At 41.9% G+C, this 23,289-nt stretch overlaps 1 protein-coding gene across 1 annotated transcript in view; it reads left to right on the forward strand.

Annotated features, from left to right (window-relative positions):
* Positions 1 to 23,289, forward strand: part of XPR1 (xenotropic and polytropic retrovirus receptor 1) — a 588,907-nt gene that overhangs the window by 531,705 nt on the left and 33,913 nt on the right. The window contains exons 12-13 of the mRNA XM_086955457.1: positions 13,036 to 13,202; positions 14,524 to 14,663. Coding sequence (XP_086811583.1) covers positions 13,036 to 13,202; positions 14,524 to 14,663 — 307 coding nt within the window. The remainder of the gene's footprint in view (positions 1 to 13,035; positions 13,203 to 14,523; positions 14,664 to 23,289) is intronic.

A 23,289-nucleotide genomic window follows, 5' to 3' on the forward strand; every position in this document is an offset into this window, starting at 1 on the left:
AAAAATCATAGTGACTGGCTGATCCTGTGGGACCGTAATGTCTGATTGGCTGGTCGCAACATAAAGAGAAATATTGTGGTTGCCACTACAGGACTCAGGGACTCACTACCCTGGTCCTAAAAAATAATTTTCTAATAGAATATAAGGGGGCATGGTAGGGATACACTGTCCCCTTATGTGGGGGTGGATTTTGCATGGGGGGGGGGGGGGGGGGGCAGGTGTATTCTAGAGGGACCCCGACCCAAGCTTGTGTCCAAAATTAGAAAATTAAAAAAAATTATATTAATTTGGTCATCACTCACAGGACCGTAAAAAAAAAAAAAAAGGTTAAGGGATGTTAAGTGAGGTGGATTAAAACGGGTTGTAAAAGACAGAGCTCAGTGCTCCAGGATCCTGTAGCTAGGAACCAGAAAAATTATCTGACCTAACTGCCACCTTTGGGGTATGATGGGACACTGGAGGAATTGTGAGACTCTTAAAGGCACAGTGTCTGTTTTCTGGCTTTGCTTGTGCAGCCAGCCTTTTAACAACACAAACATAAGGAGATGATGGACGGAGCATTGAAACATTTCAGACACTCTCCCTCAGTCACAGATCTGGGTTGAATCTATCATCGTTCTTTCGCTCACTTCGCCACCCTAGTTCAAAGACCGCTATATGCAAATCAGTCTTGACCCTGTGCCTCATGGGAACAGTCCAACCCGAACTGCCAGGCTATGTCTTCCCTGGACTGGAATCAAGCATCCTAGGACTGGTTTCGGGCTAACGCCCTCATCAGCCAATCTAGCTTGAATCCAGTGGCAAAGTGAGCAAGGGACCCACGACTGGGCAAACCCTGCCAACTTAGGGCGAACAGAGCAAACACATGGAGACCTGCATTCTCTTTATTTTAAATGTTTTTACAATTTTCCCTAGAATAAGGATATACACACCTCACACCCTTCCCATGTGAGTCTGCACGTTTTTTTTGTTGAGAAAATTCATTGTTTATGACTTTCAGAAGGGTCCCATGGAACAGAACTGGGATTACGGGTAAGAAACTTTTTCTTCACCATCAACATCCAAATTCGAATAGGTTTCTGAAAACCAAATAATTCATTATTTGTCAGAAAAGTAGGAACCAATTATTCCAATGTTTACTGCTTGGACGTTAAATGATCTGCCTTAACATTTGCAGTATCTTAATTTTGAAGCCACTAGTCAGTTGATTAGTGACTTGCAGAGTGTGAAGTAATTTAATGACTTAATATGTTAAGACAGGTAGTGTCATGCACTAGTCAGCTGAAGTACACCCAAGACCTTAAGCGTAAACATCTTATTAACAAAGAGTCAACAAAGCTGACGAATATCTGCAGATATTGATTCAAAAGACTTTTGGCAAAACACACCAGTGCAACTGCATTATTAATTTATTGCAAATTATTGAGATTGGTAGTTGGTAGGCAGAGATAGATCAGCTTGCAAAAATTGAGTTTTGACTATATTAGAGCATGCCTTTCCATAATTTATGAGGAAAAGTTAAAAAAGAATAAGAATCTGCAAATAGTTCTTGGGTAGAAAAAAAACTGGCTTGGTCACTGAGACAATATCATTTGAAAACATCAGACTGGATTCAGCAGTGACTCGTCCGGTCCTAACCACGGTGGAGTGACCTGAACAGTTTTCCATGCAAGTGATTTAGCAACCGCTGACAAAGACTGAGGGACAATTTTGAGGTAAACAGGCCTCTGTCTTAACCAGGTTCCACTTGGAATACTTCACGGTTATCCACCAACATATAGATTCCAATGCAACAGGAAGCCTCCACAAGAATTTGTTTTTCTCTTGAGATGTCTATAAAGGTTGGGTGTTGTCTGCAACCAAAAAGAAGAACCTCACCCCATGCAGTCAACATATTCTAGGCATTGTATATATGTTGAAAAACATCTTTCTCAACATCTGTAAAAGGTAGAGGTAGTCAATGGTAGCTAATTCAGGACCTGACCCTACCTGTATCCACCAGCATCCTAAGTTCATCAAGTTCTGAGGTGACAATGGTTTCTGTTGCTATCCTAGAGCGTACATTTTGTAGAGGATTTAAAAGTCATTTATATTCCAGATGGTACTAAAGCTTCATATGTTGCTTTCTTATTGTGTTGAAGGAAAGGGCAGCAAGGAGATGGGATGAAAGATCCCAGGGTCCATTTGGCAAATGGATGGGGTCTACAAAAGTGTTTGAAGAATTGCAAGTTATAATCCATTGGAAATTAAGCTTGGTTCCAATTAAATATTGATTAGTAACTACAGCCCTCTTTAGCATTTACTAAGATTTTGCAGTGGCATGTCTAAGGGTAAGCCAGAAAGTTTACTGGATGATAACAGCTTGTGAACATAAAGCTGAATGGTTAAACTTCCTTAGACCTATAGCAATAGAAGCAGCAGGCTCAGAGTTGATTTTCAAGTGTGATATTTGATCCAATATGTTGTACCTAATGATAGGAAAGATAGAAAAAGAGACTAAGAAGCTAAAAAAAAAAGTTAGTTTTTAGGTCGAAGTCATTTTTTAAATTTGGATCACCAATAGATTGGGGAGAGGAGTTGGCCTAACATCACGGGTGGTTGACCTCGAATCTGGGGAACTGGGTTCGATTCTCGGCATTGACGCTGAACATCCTGTGATTCTGGGCAAATCACTTTATCTCCCTGTGCCTAACAAAAAAATGAATGTGGCATAACGTATGGCAATTGGTGCTATGTAAAGCGCTCTGACACCCAATTCGGATCATGTTCGCGTTACACAAAACTCTATTTAAAAAAAAAAAATTATAATGATGATGCTGATTAAGTGAAATTTGTGAAGTGCAGACAGTAACTCCTAAAGATATCCCTGCACTGGGCAGGTGGTAGTTTGTTAGAAAACATATACATTTAATGCATTGGTAAATAGTCAAGGTTTTATTACTTTATGAAATACAGAGATCCAACTACGCATGAAGAATTTGATAAAGAGTTGTCAAGGTTTTTGTGGTTACTCATAAAACGCCTTGCTGTCAGTTTGCACCTTATTTTGATTTAAGGTAGCATTAAGGGATGTGCTGAAGCAGAGCAGAGGTATATCTGGGGCTAATATCTCAAAATAAGGTGGTACAAAGTCTGCTCCTCTGTTGTGTATTGCATGATCGAAGATGCAGAGGCACTTAAAAATGTTTCTTATTGCCACTGGGAGCCAGTAAAGTCTAGAAATATGGTGTGATTCATGATCTCAGTCAATCAAGCTTTATTCGGTTCATAAAAAGAAACCATAAACGCACATACATATTAAATACATTTAAAGAAATAATTAAATATTATATAAAATGATATGTATGAACAAGAGTTTATGCAAGACAAAATATTTCCAAACATTACAAACATTTTCAGCAGCATACTATATGATTGACAAGGAAAACTGTCTTATTGCAATTCATTATCTCTAAGGGAAGGTTTAAGGTGAGTTGGCCCTCTGCCTTCTGGATTAGTTGGAGACAAAGTATTAGATATTTGGGAGAACACACATAGACTGAGCTGCCAGAGTCCATTCAAGAGGAAGTATCCAATGGGTGACAGACATGCAGTAAGTGAGTTGAAGTAGAGGCAATATTTTCTGATAAGTCTAAAGATGGTCAGTGTATTGATTTGTATCTTAATGTATAAGTCAGTGTCAAAAATTAAGTCTTCTGTTTATTAACAATAGTGATTGGAACAGGGGCTGGGTCCATTGAGGTGGCCAGTTAAAAGTGGAGCCGCAGAGTGTGAGTGCATCTCCATTTGTATGTATTTAGTTCAAGAGAATTTAGACACATCCGGTTTGTAACTTATTCAAGGCTCTGTCTGGTTTGGGTAGTTATCACAGCATTTTCCATTGACAATACTGTGAATTTCCTTTACAGCTTTGCTGATCACTGAAGTTTGAAAGGCCCAACATTTCTGTAGCTCCTCTGATCCTTGAGCTAGACAACCATTCACCACGTTAATAGCCAAAGGAATCCTAAAGTTTCCCCCATTCGAATCATGTTAGACTTCATTTTTCAACAGTACAGGACTGCAACATCAAGCTTTGGTTTTGAGGGAAACCTGGTCATTGGTGTGTGGACTAAATCAGTTGACAAGTTTGTTATTTGCAGGTGTTTGTTTGAGGTTGGTTGTTGGCCAGTGTTGTAATAAATAGAACTTTTAAAGCTTAGCAATTTAGAATTCGTATGTTACTTCTATATGAAAGAAATAAGTATTGGTTATCTCTTTCTCTATGGTAATGATTAGACAGGTGTGTTTGAGTGATGTAGACCCATACCAGATCTCTGTTGCGCTGAAATAAAGGATGGTCTCAGATCCTTAAGGGACCCCGCTGTACATCTACTCTTCAGTTCACTCCTGCCAAGCTGCCTATGACCTGCTGTGGTGCAAATTAGTCTAACCAGCCAAAATCCAAAACTTGGACTCAAACATTTCCTGTCAAAAGGTGCTCTGAGAACCGAGGAGCCCAGGGCCTACCTGCTTGCTGATCCGCCCAAGGTGCATTGTCGGTCTGCCTGATTTTGTGGTAGGTCCAGCTGCGTTCTCCTCTGCAACTGAAAATTGATTGGCTCCTCTCTGTAAGAGTATCCAGCCTCCTGGAACCCAGGTTGGACAAAGGTGCAGCTTCGACCAATTGAAGAGTTTTGACTTCCAAAAGAAAAAGAGACTAAATCCGAACGTAGAATTCTTTACCTCCCTTTCGTCCAGCAGCATGACAATAGTGTTTCTTCATCGCACACCACCTTGCCCTGCTGAGCTTTAGCTTCTCAGCCATTTTTCTTAACAATGTAATTTAAGTTCGAAGGTAAGCGGAGAATGGGCCCAATCCACCTTGTGTATCCGAATCGCTCTTCCTCATCGTCTGCCATAACTTTAGACTTTGTCCTGGTCTCACACCACTAGATATCCATCATCGATTCTTTGATCTTTTAGCCACTAGATTGCTCTAAAAACCTTAAAAAATAATAACTCCCGTTCTACTGATTGGACTTTTGTCATTTTGGTGCCAAATAATTTAATACATTTCATATTTTTTCTCAATTTGTGTGGGATTTTTCTTCTGTTGTCCTTTTATTATCGTTTGATTGCTGCATAAATACTTTACACATTGCTGCTAAGTGAGGCTTGACTGCTTTTGTGCCAAGCTGCCAGATGTTTAAGCACAGGCGACTTTTTTTATGGTTCACTCTGATAAGGACTGTAGCTGTTGCCACCAACAACCCAGTTTTTCACTTGCATGATTTTACTAGGGTCTTCATCTTTCTGAGCATTTCATCTCCATGTTGATATCAATTTGACAAGCACAATAAATATTTCAGAAAGCTTTTTCAACTATTTCATTATGTCCACTGCCCTATCTACTGCCTTCAGATCTCTTCCATTCTGATAATTTTGATTACCTGGCCCTATGCTCACCACCTCTTGTTTAACCTCCACTTCCACATTGAAGATGCAATTCCATGCCCAGTTTTTCTAATTTTCTGCTTCTTCGGTCTGTCATCCCTCACCTTTATATCATAGACGCAATAACTGAGCTTCTTTCCTCTTTTTCATTTTGTTTATTGTGTACGTTTTTTTAAATCTTGTGTGTATGCATGCCATACTGCTGCTCAGGGGTTTTCTCTGGTGGGGCTTGGACTTGTTAGCCTGAGTGTACGTTGATATTCACTTTTATTATCTTTATTTGATAACCCTGTCACTTCCTCCTCTTAGTGCTGACACGTCATCTCTTAAATATAGTTTTGTGATGCTTTAAAGGATGCTTTCATCAGTTTCTTTTGTAATACTCTTCACAGTTGCCACTTGCACGATGAAGTAGAGAGTTCCACCTCCTCGCCATCCAGATCCTAACCTCCAAGGTGCAAGCTCTCTATCTATTTTCTGGGTGCTAGAACACCATACTCCCTCACTTCAGTCAACTGTGAATTTAAAGTAGAGTTAGCCATGTAGAAGAGAATTAGGTAACCCTATCTATGATTCAATTAAAACTTTCACCTGTTAGTTTTGAAACTAATCAAAATACCTTCATCCATCATACTACAAGTAAAAATAAAACCCTCTGTGTATAAAAAGTGAATTAATGTCCTCCTAACTGAGCCTTGTATGGTGGCCTAGAAGTTCTGGGTATGTTTTAAGCTTAAATCCCCTGGTAAAAAAATATGCAGTTTTGTGTCGTGTCATCCAACTTCTGACATCTTTGCTCTGTAAACCCAACATCTAGAGGAGGTTTAAAGACTGCCCAGGAGAAGTGGACACTACCCATCCTATGCACTTTTCCATATTCAAAGAAACTTCTACCTTTTGGAAAAGGAAAGGTGCACTTAGACCTCATTGTCAGTCTCTTGCAGTCTTGATGAGGAAACATATTACCATGTTGGACAAGTTAAGCTATGCATCTGAATGGTGTGTAGTTTTTAAATGGTCAAAATAAAAAGTTAAAAAGGGAAATGTTAGAAAACGATTGGTTTGAGAAAGAGAAGATTCATCAACAGAATAAAATGTAGATTTTACCTCTTGGTGCTAAATGTTCATTTTCTTTGTAGACTGTGAAGCTCTTGCTTCAATAGCCAGTTCTCCTGGGATAAGATGGTGTGCAGGGACTGCTCGTCTGCTTAGGATCCATTTTACCAGCACTACTATGGGAGTTGCAAGAGCAGTACATATAGTTTGTAAAGCTTAGTTTAGTTACAGGTTAGCTGTGCTGTATGTTTCGTGGGTTGAATGAGAAGGCTCTTTGCGATCTTCCGCTAAGGCAGTTTTGCAGACTGTGTTGATATCAGTTAAGGCCTGATTGCAGACTTCTTCTGTTTCCGTTTTACCCTTGGCGCATTAATGTTCCTGTAACTGAAAGTCTGACTAGCTTGCTGATATTCCCTAGAGTTCCTCAATGCACAGGAAAGGAGTCAGAAAGTGATGGACACTAAACACTGTCAAACATATTGGAAATGAAGATCTAAAGGTGAAAGACTAGATTATAATCCCAGCGAATTCAATGATCATCCTGTTTTACTGCTCTGTTATCACTTCTTGTCTCTTATCTTGAAACTCTGATCCTCAAGGGAAATCTCAACTAAAAATAAAGCTTAAAGTTGGGGTGGCATTTTGACATGCTTCGATATCTATGACCACTTACTCGGTGAGTTGTGGCTACTATTGTTCAATCTCACTTTCCCACCCTAAAGGTTTGGAGATGAGGGCAGGATAATTTCCTTGATTTTCTGAAATTTAAAATTATATTTTGATTTTGTCTATAATCCAATTTTGTTGTCCAAAATCTAATGTTTTTCACAATAGAAATTTGTTTTGCTCTGATTTCGATATAAGACCATACCAAATCGATATAAGCAGAATTTATACCTTTCCTATAAAAAAGTTGAGTTTCAACAGTTCTTGTATAAATTGAAACATTAGCAGAATGTCTTTGTTTTTGAGAACTTGCATTTTTTCTCATGTGGAACAGTTTTTTTTAAATTAAACTACCCTGCATCGTTTTTCAATGAAATTTTGCAGAGCAGTTTGCTTTTTCATTTTTCCTATGTTGTCTTTCTTCTCCCTCTTCCATAACCGAAAAAGCAATTGCCTGTGTGAATAGAGAGGTAAGGCAAAAACTATTCTTAAAGAATGCTGTCACTGTAAAAGTTTTACAGCTATTCTTAAGGAGGCGTTGATCCATGTGCGTGTAAAATATATAGATCAAAGCAATACCCTTTCCGGCTTACAGTGCTGCATAATTATGCATAAAAATAAGTAGGGAATTCTGGGTAGTTTTAGGTAAATAGCAGTTCCTTTCATATAGAACATTCTGCAATGCCACCAACACTCACAAATAGGTCACCTCAAATATCTTCAAATGTTTTCATGAAGACTTATTTAATTAATTACAGATTGGCTTGGATGGTATTTTACCAATCCAAATCTGTAGTACTGTGCCTGAGGTGGTAAAAAGCTTTTCTGGTTGTTTAGCTCGGACGGCGCTAGCTAATCCTATACTTAATGACTTTTCTACAAAAATGACAAAGGACTTTGCCACTTTACTAGCTTTGCATGGATGGCACTATAATAATCCTATGCTAAAAAAACTCTGGAGGCAAAAAATTCTCCTGTCACTCTTTGTTCATGCTTGCCCTTGCACCCCATGTTGGCTGTTGCTTGCCCACCTTCCTTGTTTTTTTTTTGTTTTTTTTAATGGTTTCCCCATGTTTTGTTGCTTGCCCCGTCCCACATTATTTGTTGTTTTCCCCCATTCCACATTGTTTGCCACCAGTCCCTTGCTGCTTGCCCCCATCTTGCGCTTTGTTGCTTGCACTTGTCCCGCGTTTTATATCGCTTGCCCCTTCCCACGTTTTGTTGCTTGCCTCCATCACATGTTTGCGGCTGGCCCTCCATCCTGCATTGTTGCTTGCCCTCCATACTGAGTTGTTGCTTGCCCTCCATCCTGTGTGGACACTTGCCCTCCAATCTGTGTTGACGCTTGCCCTCCAATCTGTGTTGACGCTTGCCCTCCATTGTGCATTGTTGCTTGCCCTCCATCCGGCATTGTTGCTTGCCCTCCATCCTGCGTTGCTGCTTGCCTTCCATCCTGCATTGTCGCTTGCCCTCCATCCTGTGTTGCTGTTTGCTTTCCATCCTGCATTGTCACTTGCCTTCCATCCTGCGTTGTTGCTTACTCTCCATCCTGCGTTGTTGCTTGCTCTCCATCCTGCCTTGTTGCTTGCCCTCCATCCTGCTTTGTTGCTTGCCCTCCATCCTGTTGTCGCTTGCCCTCTATTGTGCGTTGCTGCTTCCCCTCCATCTGGCGTTGCTGCTTGCCCTCCATCCTGCGTTGTCGCTTGCCCTCCATCCTGCGTTGTCGCTTGCCCTCCATCCTGCGTTGTCGCTTGCCCTCCATCCTGCGTTGTCGCTTGCCCTCCATCCTGCGTTGTCGCTTGCCCTCCATTGTGCGTTGTTGCTTCCCCTCCATCTGGCGTTGTTGCTTGCCCTCCATTCTGCATTGCTGCTTGCCTTCCATCCTGCGTTGCTGCTTGCCTTCCATCCTGCATTGTTGCTTGCCCTCCATCCTCCGTTGCTGCTTGCCCTCCATTCTGCATTGTCGCTTGCCCTCCATCCTGCGTTGCTGCTTGCCTTCCATCCTGCATTGTCGCTTGCCCTCCATCCTGAGTTGTTGCTTGCCTTCCGTCCTGCGTTGTTGCTTGCCTTCCATCCTGCGTTGTCGGTTGCCCTCCATCCTGCGTTGTCGCTTGCCCTCCATCCTGCGTTGTCGCTTGCCCTCCATCCTGCATTGTCGCTTGCCCTCAATCCTGCGTTGTCGCTTTCCCTCCATCCTGCGTTGTCGCTTTCCCTCCATCCTGCGTTGTCGCTTTCCCTCCATCCTGCGTTGTCGCTTTCCCTCCATCCTGCGTTGTCGCTTTCCCTCCATCCTGCGTTGTCGCTTTCCCTCCATCCTGCGTTGTCGCTTGCCCTCCATCCTGCGTTGTCGCTTGCCCTCCATCCTGCGTTGTCGCTTTCCCTCCATCCTGCGTTGTCGCTTTCCCTCCATCCTGCGTTGTCGCTTTCCCTCCATCCTGCGTTGTCGCTTTCCCTCCATCCTGCGTTGTCGCTTTCCCTCCATCCTGCGTTGTCGCTTGCCCTCCATCCTGCGTTGTCGCTTGCCCTCCATCCTGCGTTGTCGCTTGCCCTCCATTGTGCGTTGTTGCTTCCCCTCCATCCTGCGTTGCTGCTTGCCTTCCATCCTGCATTGTCGCTTGCCCTCCATCCTGCATTGCTGCTTGCTTTCCATCCTGCATTGCCACTTGCCTTCCATCCTGCTTTGCTGCTTGCTCTCCATCCTGTGTTGTTGCTTGCTCTCCATCCTGCCGTGTTGCTTGCCCTCCATCCTGGGTTGTTGCTTGCCCTCCATCCTGCGTTGTTGCTTGCCCTCCATCCTGTTGTCGCTTGCCCTCTATTGTGCGTTGCTGCTTCCTCTCCATCTGGCGTTGTTGCTTGCCCTCCATCCTGCGTTGTCGCTTGCCCTCCATCCTGCGTTGTCGCTTGCCCTCCATTCTGTGTTGTCGCTTGCCCTCCATTCTCTGTTGTCGCTTGCCCTCCATTCTGTGTTGTCGCTTGCCCTCCATTCTGTGTTGTCGCTTGCCCTCCATTCTGTGTTGTCGCTTGCCCTCCATTCTGTGTTGTCGCTTGCCCTCCATACTGTGTTGTCGCTTGCCCTCCATTCTGTGTTGTCACTTGCCCTCCATTCTGTGTTGTCGCTTGCCCTTCATTATGCGTTGTCGCTTGCCCTCCATTCTTTGTTGTCGCTTGCCCTCCATTATGCGTTGTTGCTTCCCCTCCATTCTGTGTTGTTGCTTGCCTTCCATCCTGCATTGTTGCTTGTCCTCCATCCGGCGTTGCTGCTTGCCCTCCATCCTGCGTTGCTGCTTACCCTCCATCCTGCGTTGCTGTTTACCCTCCATCCTGCGTTGCTGTTTACCCTCCATCCTGCGTTGCTGCTTGCCTTCCATCCTGCATTGTCGTTTGCCTTCCATCCTGCGTTGCTGCTTGCCTTCCATCCTGCGTTGCTGCTTGCCTTCCATCCTGCCTTGTTGCTTGCCCTCCATCCTGCTTTGTTGCTTGCCCTCCATCCTGTTGTCGCTTGCCCTCCATCCTGTTGTCGCTTGCCCTCTATTGTGCGTTGCTGCTTCCCCTCCATCTGGCGTTGTTGCTTGCCCTCCATCCTGCGTTGTCGCTTGCCCTCCATCCTGCGTTGTCGCTTGCCCTCCATTCTGCGTTGTCGCTTGCCCTCCATTGTGCGTTGTTGCTTCCCCTCCATCTGGCGTTGTTGCTTACCCTCCATTCTGCATTGCTGCTTGCCTTCCATCCTGCATTGTCGCTTACCCTCCATCCTGTGTTGTTGCTTGCCTTCCATCCTGTGTTGTTGCTTGCCCTCCATCCTGTGTTGTTGCATGCCCTCAATTGTGCGTTGTTGCTTTCCCTCCATATGGCCTTGTTGCTTGTCCTCACCTACTTTCCCTCCTGTCCCACCACAAAACAAAGCATTTTGACCAGGATAGCAACCCCCCCCCCCCCCCCCCCAATTATCTTTTGCTGTACAACATGGCTAAAATACATTGGTCAAGGCCAGTAGCTCTCGTAGGCGACACCTATTGGATTTGCCAATGCTTGATACCTTTATTTTAGTATTCTGATATACACCATCCCTCACTGTCTTGAACATGTTTTCCTTGGTAACCTGTTTTCAGAAAATCAATAGTACACTATAGGATGGCAAATGGTGGAGGCCGGCTGCCATCTAGCGGAGTAGATTAGGAACAGCGAGTGTTTCGTGCACAACCTTTTCCAACCCGAAGATACTTATGTGCTTTTATTTTTGTGTAGCTAGGCAACAGCAGGCGATCTTGTTACAATGTAAGAACCTGGGCCGGTTTGACCTTCTTGTAGTTAATATTTTAAAATACGGAACAAGTTCAGCTTCCTCGACGAAAGATTGACATGGGGAATTTTTCAATGCGATAGCAGATGATAAACCGACAAGCGCATTCCAGATGGTACTTGCCTCCCATCCCTGCCCACTCTTAACACATGGTCCCTTATTGGTCTCCACTTTACATTCTGCTTCCAGGACTCTTGTTGACCCGTGTCCCAGACTCTTGAATTAAGTCACTATTATTTTGAATAATGCTTCTGATATGAGGTAAATTGTTCTGTGCGCTCACTTCCGTTTCTGGAAAAGAATTGCTAAAGTTCATCATTTTTTATTTAGCATTTCACTGTCGCACCATTATAGTTATACAAGTACTATCACCTCAAGTTCTACAAGTACTATCCATGTTGGCTTCAGTACTGTTTATTGCCTCCAGGAATGTGTCTTTGCTGCATCCCCTGTCGCTGGTGTGTAAATGTAACTCTTTCTTTGCTCTTGGAACTTAAAGAATCTTCTGCTTGGCAGCCGATCTGTGCGCCTCCAATTTAGTTTGGCTTGACCCTTATTATGATGTGGCCTTGAGTACTAGACAATCAGCCTCTATATGTGTGGGAACTAGTCATTGTCAGTTTTCTTGTCCACTTTTTTGTATGTTTGAATCTCTGGCTTGTGTGCGCACTTTTTGTCGTGTGTTTGTGTATGTGTGGCCGCACGCGCCTAATGCTGCCCTGGAGACGCCATGCAGTTTTGTCCAACTGAAGGGTGTGTATGCCCATCCACCATACATCTTTAATTTGTTCCTTATGTAAAAGGGGAAATGGTTGTGCTCTAAAGTTCTCCACTAATTATTTAGATTAGTCTTTCTTTTTTAAACATTTTAAATGTGTTCTTGAAAGTATTCCAGTTTGGGCTGAAGGAATGTTCCAATTTGTCCCTCTGCATTTGTATTGCACTTACATTTCCAGTATGATATTTGGGGCTTTTTCAAAATGTGCTTTGTCACAGATAATGGGTGAACTGCAGGGGAATATCTTCTTATGACACTCCAGTTTTGAGTAGCTTGGAGTGGTTATATTACTGCTAATAATGACGATAATAAAACGTTAGCTTCTTCACTGAAGTTCTGACGAAGGTTGTACATTTTTCTCAACTAAATTGTACTCCTTCATTGCCTTCCGAACGGTCATGAGAGCTGGTCCCCTCCAGGATTCAAATGTATGACTGGGAGGTGTCTCTCAGTTCACTGCACCCATAGTTGATGTTTCGGAGAATATCTTGGTCAGGGGTCCAAGAATTGGGCCTTGTTACTAATCCAGTGTGAGAAGCAGTGAATGTACTAACATGAGCCGCTTTCAGATGAAAATGGATCTTGAAAATACTGTATATTCTCCTCCTTGGTCTCTTCCTGACTTGTACCAGTTTGCTTCCCACTCTAATGTCTGTGTTTTCTATTTCTGATTGTCATAATTTTCACTGTTTCACTTTTTTATTTCTCCTTCGTACAAAAGTGTTCTTCATAACACCTATGCTGCCTGTCTTTCTTCTTCTCCTCCTCCAATGGTTCTGCCTGACTCTTTTCTTCCTTACAGAGCGGGGTCATGCGGATACTCAAGTATTCTTCTACCTGTGGATCGTCTTCTACATCATCAGCTCCTGCTACACACTTATCTGGGATCTTAAGATGGACTGGGGCCTCTTTGACAGAAATGCTGGGGAGAACACTTTCCTTCGAGAGGAGATCGTCTACCCTCAGAAGGTGGGCACTTTGGACTGCTTCCATGCTCTCAGTTTGGATGCTTAGGAGCGTATTACTGCAGCAACATTTTGCTGTATGTTCTTTCATCCAGGAGTAAACTTGTGTGTCTATACCACAGTAACACCATGAGGAAGAGAGTGGGTTCGACTGAGCCTGCTTTATTGTAGTGCAAAACAGAAATGCCTTCCATAAGTGAAAGAAAGTGCTGTATATGCTCCATGAAGGTAGTGTTTAAACGCAGTAACACATTTCACTGGAAAGTGTCTACTACATGTCATGTAAAACAAATATTCCCGTGGCTTATAAAAGGAACAGGATACAAGATTTTTGTAAAATTTCAGTGCTATTTAGCAATTGATTAAAATATTAGGTGGGATTTTCCTTGATGAGTTGCATTATTGTGCGCCTTGTGAAGTACGACCTAGTTGTGAGTTAAACCTTGTATCGTGTTCCTTTCATAACCCAAGGGAATATTTGTTTTACATGTCAAGAGTACCCTCCTCCCTTGGCTACAACAAGGGGTCTCTCTTTCCTGTTTACATATTCTACATATCATGCACAAATCTAGAGTGTGAGCACAGTAACGTCTGTGGGAGTGAGCGTGGGTGCTGCAATCTAGCCTGAGTGTGAAATAAGTAAAGTCTGTGGAAAGGGATAATGTGTGCTGCATTATTTCCACAAAGACAGAGTGAACGAGTAATGTGCATATTTGTGCGCCTGGCTGTTCATCCCTTGGAATCTGCCTCTCTTGCCTGATAACCACTGATAATTATGATGATGCTGGGTTTATCGTTTCGCACAAACCATTTTTATTAGCATTACCTGCCCTTGTTCTCTTGTTATGGTCCTGTTCCACCTTGCTTTTACCCAAACTGTCATCCCTCTGACTGTCATGCTGGGTGTGCTCCCATTGTAGCCATCATTCGTTCCTCTCGCCTCTTTCTTGACATTCTTCAACATATATTTTGGAGTTAATTTTCCCCTCATTGCATTATTCGAATCTAGTATGCCTTTTACTGTATTGCCTTTCATTGTGCTTCATCCATATATGTGGTAATAACGTTGATGCCCCGTAATCCACTCATTGGATTTTAAATTCTACCCGAAGAGGCTTTTGTTTGGGTTTTCTCCTTAGTCTCCATTGTAGACTGGACCTCACCTCCACCCCTTTGACCTTCTGTCTTTTAACCTTATTATGATAATCTCCGGTCCCAGGAATTTGTGCAGTTTCTTTTTCCAGCCATGAGATCTTAGGCATTGTCTGTTGGAGACCCATATCCATTGACTATCAACTGACATTCCTTTAATATTCTCTCCTCAGGCCTATTACTATTGTGCCATCATTGAAGATATATTCTTGCGGTTCGCTTGGACTATCCAGATTTCCCTTACAACAATGAATGCGTTTCCACATGCAGGAAACATCATCTCCACCATCCTCGCACCCCTTGAGGTCTTCAGGTAAATCCTCTTGGTCGTCCCTAGAGATTTAAAAGAGGTCATTTGTAATCTTCAAAGTGTATTTTTTCACAGGCCAGTATCTATTCAGTTTGGGTGCACCATTTGAGCATGCAATGAGTTATCGTAAGATTCTTAATCACTCACTATTGAAATAGGTTTGCTTCTTTCTCTGATTTATAATATATATAGTATATAATGACACAGAAAAGTGTGCGGAAGGAATCATATTGTAAATTAACAATGGCATTATCTTAGGAGGGTTAAGATTTAAGGTAAATGCTCATATATTGTTTTGTTTATTGGCTGAGTTCCAAAAGTTAGTGTTCACAGAATTAATACTTTGATGTTTTCCAAGACTCACGTCTTTGGGATGAGCTTGGAATAGTCCGGTAATGAGACCTTACCCTGAAACATAATTTTACGAGTATTTTACTTGCCATCAGTGAGATCCGAAATATTTTTTAAAAGCAATGTTGTAATTTAAAAAATCTGTGTCAATCAAGCAATGTCTTGCAGTGTGCAAAGATTTTGCACCATGCTTTTAGAATTCCCTGCTCTATCAGAGCAAAATCCTGCACTTCACTGAAGTATGATTTCATTTTGTTTAGCATGTAGTGTGAATTTCCACTGACACTTCTTGTGTCTTTTCTTTGTCATTTAAATCGTCTTTAATCCATTACTTGTGGCCCTTCTGCTATTTTTCAGCTGTTTTATCACTGGGGCAGTTTTTGACAGGGAAACTAAATAATGATAACATGATTTGCATGCAAGAAGTCACCGGTTCAATTTCCAGATTTTTTTCATTTATGATATATGGTTTTTCTTGAGACCAACTGTTCCATTTTCATAACTGCTTTTATTTTGAATGGCTAAATGACAGTTAATCAAAAATGTATTTTAGATATTAGTAGCATCATTTTTTATGCCAATGTTGGAGTTGTTAAAAAAATAAAACAAGAGCAACCCTAATGTCCTCAGGAACATGGGTATCAAGCGTAGAACTTGGAACAGGTGTTCACATAGAACTCGTTTTAAAAAACAGAATATGATAAAACAGAATGTTTTGTGCAGATTAATCTATATTAACATTTAAGTTTCTATTTTTGACAGACGAGGTTCAGTCTAGATTCAATCTATGTGAACACTCAATTCAAAGAAACAGCCAGTATTTTATAGTTGATTTTGATTCAACCGAATAAAATATTATTTCATAACACTTGTACGTGAGTGATAAAGGACTTTTGAACGAAGGAAGAAAAGAATCAACCCAAGTGAGAGAAACCAAAATAAAACAGGGAACACAGTGATCAATTGTGTGAGCGTATATGCTATATTGGTTATTTCTTCAGGAAGACTTCCAATTCTATTTCATAGAGTGAAACTCACGGAGGGAACTTCTCAGAGTGTTGTTCACAAATGGCCTGTCTTTTTGTTTGTCGACGGCGTTTCAACCCTTTTCCAAAATGCTAGGGAATCATCAGGACTGTAATTAACCTGGGGACTAAGGATATGAGTATAATTAAAAAACTGAAAAAGGGGATACATTGATAAGCAGTGAAGAAGAAATTAAAAGGGTACATACTGGCTGAGTAATGGAGGTGGTCTCATCCATCAACGTGAGGACCACTGTGATGTTCTGTTAAATAGATACAGATTTTGACAGTAAGTAACCTTATCACAAAACCACATACTTTGTTCAGAAAAGAGAACTTCACTCAGCAAAGGTCTGTCATTTGATTTAATCGAAAAGACGGACTTATTCAGGCTACAATTAGAACTACACAGATTCTTCAGAAGAATCAGACTCAAACATTTCTTCTCTGACAAGAGCACTTCTCCACCATCCTCAGCTTCTCTTCCAAGACCTACCCCGTCAATCATACTCCCTAATGCGTTAATGCCCGCAGAAATATTGGCATTTAAGAAGGCGGTACTCAATGACATCAACAATCTGAAAACAATTAGGTCTTGCACCCCGAACAAAATTACATGGCTAGAGAGACACACTGAACAAACTTAACAAGGAGGAGTCCATCATTATCAAAACTGTGGATAATGGGGAGGAATTGTGATACAAGACAGAAACTCATATGACGCAGAAATCATCAGACAGCTGAACAATACTAATCATTATTTTAAAAAACTGCCCTCGAATCCCTTACAAGAGATAGAAATCAAAATACTAGAAACTACCATTCGAGCATTGGATCAAGGGTTCCTCACCCAGCAAAAATCTGATTTCCTTATTAAGAAATCGCCACAGACCCAGTATTGTACACACTACCCAAGATCACAAAGATTTGGTCAATCCCTCAACAGACCTCAATTGTCTGGCTGCGATTCCATCCTGGAGTCACTTGGTGAGTATATAAATATCTCATCAAGGATTTTGTCTCTCTTTTAGATACATATGTACGTGATAGTACGTTTATGATCAACCTCATCAAAGGCCTTGACCCCAAACAAGAGATACTAGTTACTCTAGACATAGTCACTTTATACCAACATCCTGCAATAAAAAAGCAGTGAGGGCAATCAGAGGAATCCTCAAGAATCGACCTCCCTCAGTCAATGTCCCTACTGACTTAATAATAGAACTCCTTGATAGAATACAAGTGGGATGATTATGCCCTGGGTGGGAGTGGCGCTAGCTATTACCGGTATATCGAATATTACTGATCTTAGGTATATGGTGCTCAGGGAGGGGGTAATGACCCAACACACCACAATACAGATCACAGGATCTGTGCAACAATATATATCAAGCACTGGCACACATATAAACAGAGTTCAAAGTCAATCACTTATAGTAAAGAAAAATAATCATGGCGTATATGGATGAGTTTAATGTTCTCTTGTAGTAGCTCCAGCCAACACATGTTTCGTAGATCGGGACTAGAGACCCGCGACTTCCACTGGGCTGTTCGTATATCGGAAAATGTTATGAGCCTTCTGGCTGGTTATAATTCCGTCCCAGCCTAATTGCGGCTGGGAAAATCCAAAAATGGATAATTGTTTCAGTCCTCAATATATCCGACACACACGTATTAATGTTGTATCCTTACGTCCGTTTTTAGGCGGCGTATTCTGGCAGGTCGCAATGCGCTGTGTGTGGCAGCGTCTCTTAGATCATCCGACCTCGGTACATTAATACGTGTGTGTCTGATATATTGAGGACTGAAACAATTACTCATCTTTGGATTTTCCCAGCCGCAATTATGCTGGGACGGAATTATAACCAGCCAGAAGGCTCATAACATTTTCCGGTATACAAACAGCCCTGAGGAAGTCGCTGGTCTCTATTGGCTGGAGCTACTACAAGAGAACATTACACTCCTCCATATATGCCATGATTGTTTTTCTTTACTATAAATGATTGACTTTGAACTCGGTTTATATGTGTGCCAGTTCTTGACATATATAGAACTCCTTGAGAAAGCCTTGACAAATAACTACTTTATGCTCAAACAAGACTACTACCAACAATACATTTTCGCTCCCAATCTGGCGAATCTGTTTGACCTACTACTGTACACAATATCTAAACAGCAGTCAACTTTTTCTCAAGTTCACATTCAGCTCGAGTAGCCACAGTCTTCCTTTCCTGGACCTAGAGATTAAACACATTGAGAATCACCTCATTGTTTCACTTTATTGGAAACCCACTGAATGCAATACTTTGCTTCAATATAAAAGCTTCCACCCAAGTGCCCTGAAGGACGGTCTTCCATATGGGCGTTTTCCTAAGGCTACGTAGTAACTCCTCTCTGAAAGACATTTTTTTTAGGGAAGGCACGATCTTCAGTATCAGACTTCGAGAGAGAGGTTACCCTAAACTTCCTCTGTGGACCTCTTTGAAAAGGGCCGGGTTCAGCCCTAGGAAACAGATACTACAAACCAGAACCAATCCACAACTGCCAAGATTGCATGCATCACAACATTCTCCCCATACACAAACAAAATAGTGAAAATTATCAAATAACACTGGCCGACACGTACCACCATGGATTCCTTCAGTGAGCTTCTCCTGTTCTGCTACAAAAAAGGCAAGAATATCAAAGATCAATTGGTTCATACAAACTCAGATACCACTAGGCAAACAAACACTATTGTGTTTGCCTTGGGCTTGGACCCTATTAAGGGCCACTGTAAATGTGAAAACTGGGTTTCATGCCAATACACTACAAACACAAAGACCTTTATACATGAGCAGGCACAGAGTACCTTACGACATCACACATACTATGCATCAACACATGTGATTTATTGTGTATGGCGCCTCTGTGGCTGGATCTATATAGTGCAGGCTTCTCAACAAATCAAGGCCCAAATATCCCAAACCAGGAGCAGGATTCGTTGCTCTGTCAAAGCAGCACCCATGGTACCGCGTTTCCTGGCGGAGCAGCACACAGATGACGACATAAAATGGCAATTCATCGAGAAGGGCATACTAACTCCTAGAAGCAGAAACATTGGGTATACACTCCAAAGACTAAAATGCAAATAAATAGACAAATGTGACTCAGTAAGGAATGGTTTGAACACAATGAGAGAGTGGCGCAAATTCATTACACTGATGAACTGAGAATCTAGTTTCACCTACCTGCTGCTCTTGGATAGCTCGACTTCATTCTCAGCCTAATGCCATGTCTGTATTGTCTAGATTGTTTGTTTTTGCCTGGTACTGTTACAACATTTCACTATATTGTTTTGATTTGTCCTTGTTTTGTTTCACCATATTGTTGCATACATGTGTACCGGTTTCGATCCCCCCCAAGTCTGGAATGTGACAATGCTGATACTTACAGTGGCTCGTTGCACAAATGGGCGATGACTGGGGTCATTACCCTTTATTGTTACTATTCAATTAACATATGTGAATGTAATTTTTTTGGGAAGTGTTTTTTACTGTTTACAAATACGAGACTGGGGGTGCAATCCTCTGTATCCTTTTTACACTGAGCCGTATTTTTATGAGTGTATGCAGTGCCTTATCCGCCACCTATTCCCTGGCATCATTCCAGAAGCTTGTATCCCGTAAAATAGTGTTGAACCAAGTACATGCCAGATAGCCTTCTGGCATATGCACTGCACTACCAACTAATGCATGCAGGGTTTGATACCCCACTCCCCTGCATTTTTTAAAATTTTTGTCTTTTTCACGTTTTGAGTCATATATTTTTATTAAAAGGTGACTTTTGCACTTCACTGCCAATAATGTTAAACAAGAATGGGTTAGTTGGCTCCAACGCCTTAGCTGTGCATTGAGTCCTCGGGTCTCTGCCGCAGTATTGGCACGCCCATCGACATGCCTGATGACACGACCACCTGTATACCACTCCCTTGAGAACGTTGCCCGGATGGACACTTGTCTGTATCTCTTCCTGCAAAGTGCTGCTGCTCAAATCCTGCCTATTCCTTATCGGGAGAATGCGTTTTGTGGATACTTGGGGATCAGACTAGCCACTTTTTATGGTAAGGTTACTCACTGTTTCCAGTAGGATAGTTCCTACTATTTCTACTACCACTTTTTGCACAATATAGTCTAAGTGCCCTATTTCTGTCCAGTAGGGCTGCACCTTATTTAAGTTTGTTACCCTCGCAGACGCCTCCAACAACTTGTATATTAGGGAGGGAATCTCTCTGGTCCTTCCAGTCTTTAAATGTACCTACCCTTGGCAATCACATCGGCAGCATTATAATACCAAATTTTCCCCATTTTACAGGAAAACATATAGCAAGATTATGTCACCTTCGACATGGCCAATGATGCCACCAATCTAAAGTAACTTACTCTGCAAGTACAGTACAATTGTGAAAACTGTTGCATTGGCCTGCCAAGACCCCCATTTAACAGTACATCCCAGTGGTCCTCGCATTAATGGATGAGACCACCTCCAATACTCAGCCAGTATGTACCCTTTTCATTCCTTCCTCACTGCTTATCAATGTATCCCTTTTTTCCAGTGTTTTATTATACTCATTTCCTTAGTCCCCAGGTTTATTACAGTCCTGATGAGACTCTAGTACCTCTGAAAAGGGTCAAAATGACGTTGACAAACAAAAAGACAGACCTGACACATTTGTGAACAACACACTGAGAAGTTCCCTCTGTGTGTTTCTCTGTATGAAATAGAATTGGCTGTCTTCCTGATGAAATAACCAATATATCACATATGCTCACACAATTGATCACTGCGTTCCCTGTTTATTTTTTTTGTGTAGTTCGTTTCTCTCACTTGGGGTTATTCTTTTCTTCCTTCTTTCAAAAGTCCTTTATCACTCATGTATTTACAAGTGTTAGGATAATTCATTGTCTTGCTTATGAAATAAAATTCGATTTGGCTGAATCTAGCCGAACTATAAAATATTGGCTGTTTCTTTGAATTGAGTGTCTACATCGATTAAATCTAGACAAAACCTCATCTGTTAAAAATAGAAACTTAAATGTCAATGTGGACTAATCTGCATAGAAAATTCTGTTATATTTTGTTGGAGTTGTGACTCATTTGACTCCTAAAGCAGTGGCCTTGATACAAAGTATTTCTAGATCTTGTAAGCCATGTGCTTTTAAAGCGACTAGAAGCCTGATGTCTTCCACCGCTGCCTAGAAGGATAAAGCCTGATGTATTACAATTAATACTTCTTCGTGCTGGGTCTTCGTCTACAGAAATATTGTACAGCATCACACTGACTAAGGACATGTTTACAACACTATTGGCCATGCAATAAAGGAAATCTAGAAGCAGATCTGGTCCAACATCACTGCTCGAAGTGATGCCACAATTCCATAAAGCCAATACCCCTATGTAATCGCCTTTTTTGCCTGTGCCTTCCAAACACAGAAGAACTGGGTGTGTGGGTTGCTTGCTTTATTTTAATTCTTTAACATCTTTTTTTATTTTGCTTTTCAAACATTTCCATCTGAGCTGAAGCCTTTTAAGGGCTGCGAACATTGGATGTCTGTGCCAGACGATTAAAAAGGGGGCATATAGAATTTGTGCCACTGTGGTTGAACTCATCCCTAGTCCATCAGGGAGAAGAATGCCAAGGTGTTTGTGGCATTGGCATCACTCAGAGTAATATTGAACCTGCTCAGGGTTGAGTCATTCTCCAAATAATGCTGAGGATGTTAATTGTTTACATTCAAGCTCTTCTCAACACCACAAATAGAAGATGTCACACAAGTCTCCTTCATCTCTTAAGTGTCACTCTTACTGTAAGTCAGACTGGCATCTTATGGGGGAAGCTTCTGTGGTTTTAAGTTCCTTTTCTTTCTTAGTGGGGAGCCCATTCACATCCTCAACTAGATGAAGGTTGGATTCCCTCTTCCCCTTCCAGTCTTGACAAATATGAGGTATTTTGTTTCTCCATTTTAAAGCTTATTCAAAGATTGTTCCTCCTAAATCCTTGGTACTCCTTCAGTGGTAAACACAAGGAGATGATGGACTGAGCGCTGAAACTTATCAGACACTCTCCCCCAGTCACAGATCTGGATTGAATCCATCATCATTCATTAGCTCATTTCACCTCCTCAGTTCAGACGCAGCCATATGCAAATCAGTCTTGACCCTGTGCCTCATGGGAACAGTCCAGCCCGAACTGCCAAGCCAGGTCTTCCCTGAACTGTTAACAAGCATCCTGGGACCGGTTTCGGGGTAACACCCCTCATCAGCCAGGCTAGCTTGAATCTAGTGGTAAAATGAGCAAGGGACCCACGTCTGGGTATACCCTGCCAACTAAGGGCAAACAAAGCAAACACAAGGAGATGATGGACAGAGCGCTGAAACTTTTCATACACTCACCCCCAGTCACAGATCTTTGTTGAATCCATCATCATTCTTTAGCTCACTTCACCACCTCAGTTCAGACACATTCATATGCAAATCAGGCTGACATTGTGCCTCAGTGTCAATGATTGACACTCTCTTAATTCCGCCTGGCCCATATCGTCTGCTTTTGGCACTGCCTCAATTTCATGGGTATTACTTCCCTCAGTCCTGGCTTTGCTGGTGTGTTTTCTTTGGTCCTGAGCTCAGCTACAGTGTTTCTGGCTCTCTGCCCACCCACAGAGCTCTTGTGCAGTGCTATTTCAACCACAGATGTGGAACTCCTAATGATGGTTTTTAGAGCCCACCTCCTTTCTCACTCTTAGCAAGAGTGACTAAAATATAAAAGCCAGCTCATGCTAAGCAGGATTTCCATGTGGCATGCCTGGAAATTTGGTAGTACAGGCTTCCTCAGATTCACTGGTATGCAGCTTTTTTGCTTACCTGCATTAGAAAAAAGATTAATTGTAGAATTAAAATGACCTTTTTGACTCTAGGCAGCATACATGTGTTCACATAGCCTCAGACAAACTGGCAAACGTTCCTTGTATGTTATGATGTAGTGCCACACTCTGTGATCTGAGATGTGATTCTGCATACGAGAATCCCTGCGTATGGTCAACGAATGTCTCTCTGGATTCTTATACAAACTAATAGGCAAGCCATTTATATGATGTTTTAGTCAAAAAGTAGCAGAGTCCCCTGAAAAATTACAAAAAAGTAGAGTAATGGCCTATGACATATTCTTCCTCTAACCCATGTGCAGAGCAGATGAAAATTCTGATTCAGTCACCACA

The sequence above is a fragment of the Lissotriton vulgaris genome, chromosome 1_1, assembly GCF_964263255.1.
Source record: "Lissotriton vulgaris chromosome 1_1, aLisVul1.2, whole genome shotgun sequence".
NCBI lineage: Eukaryota > Metazoa > Chordata > Amphibia > Caudata > Salamandridae > Lissotriton > Lissotriton vulgaris.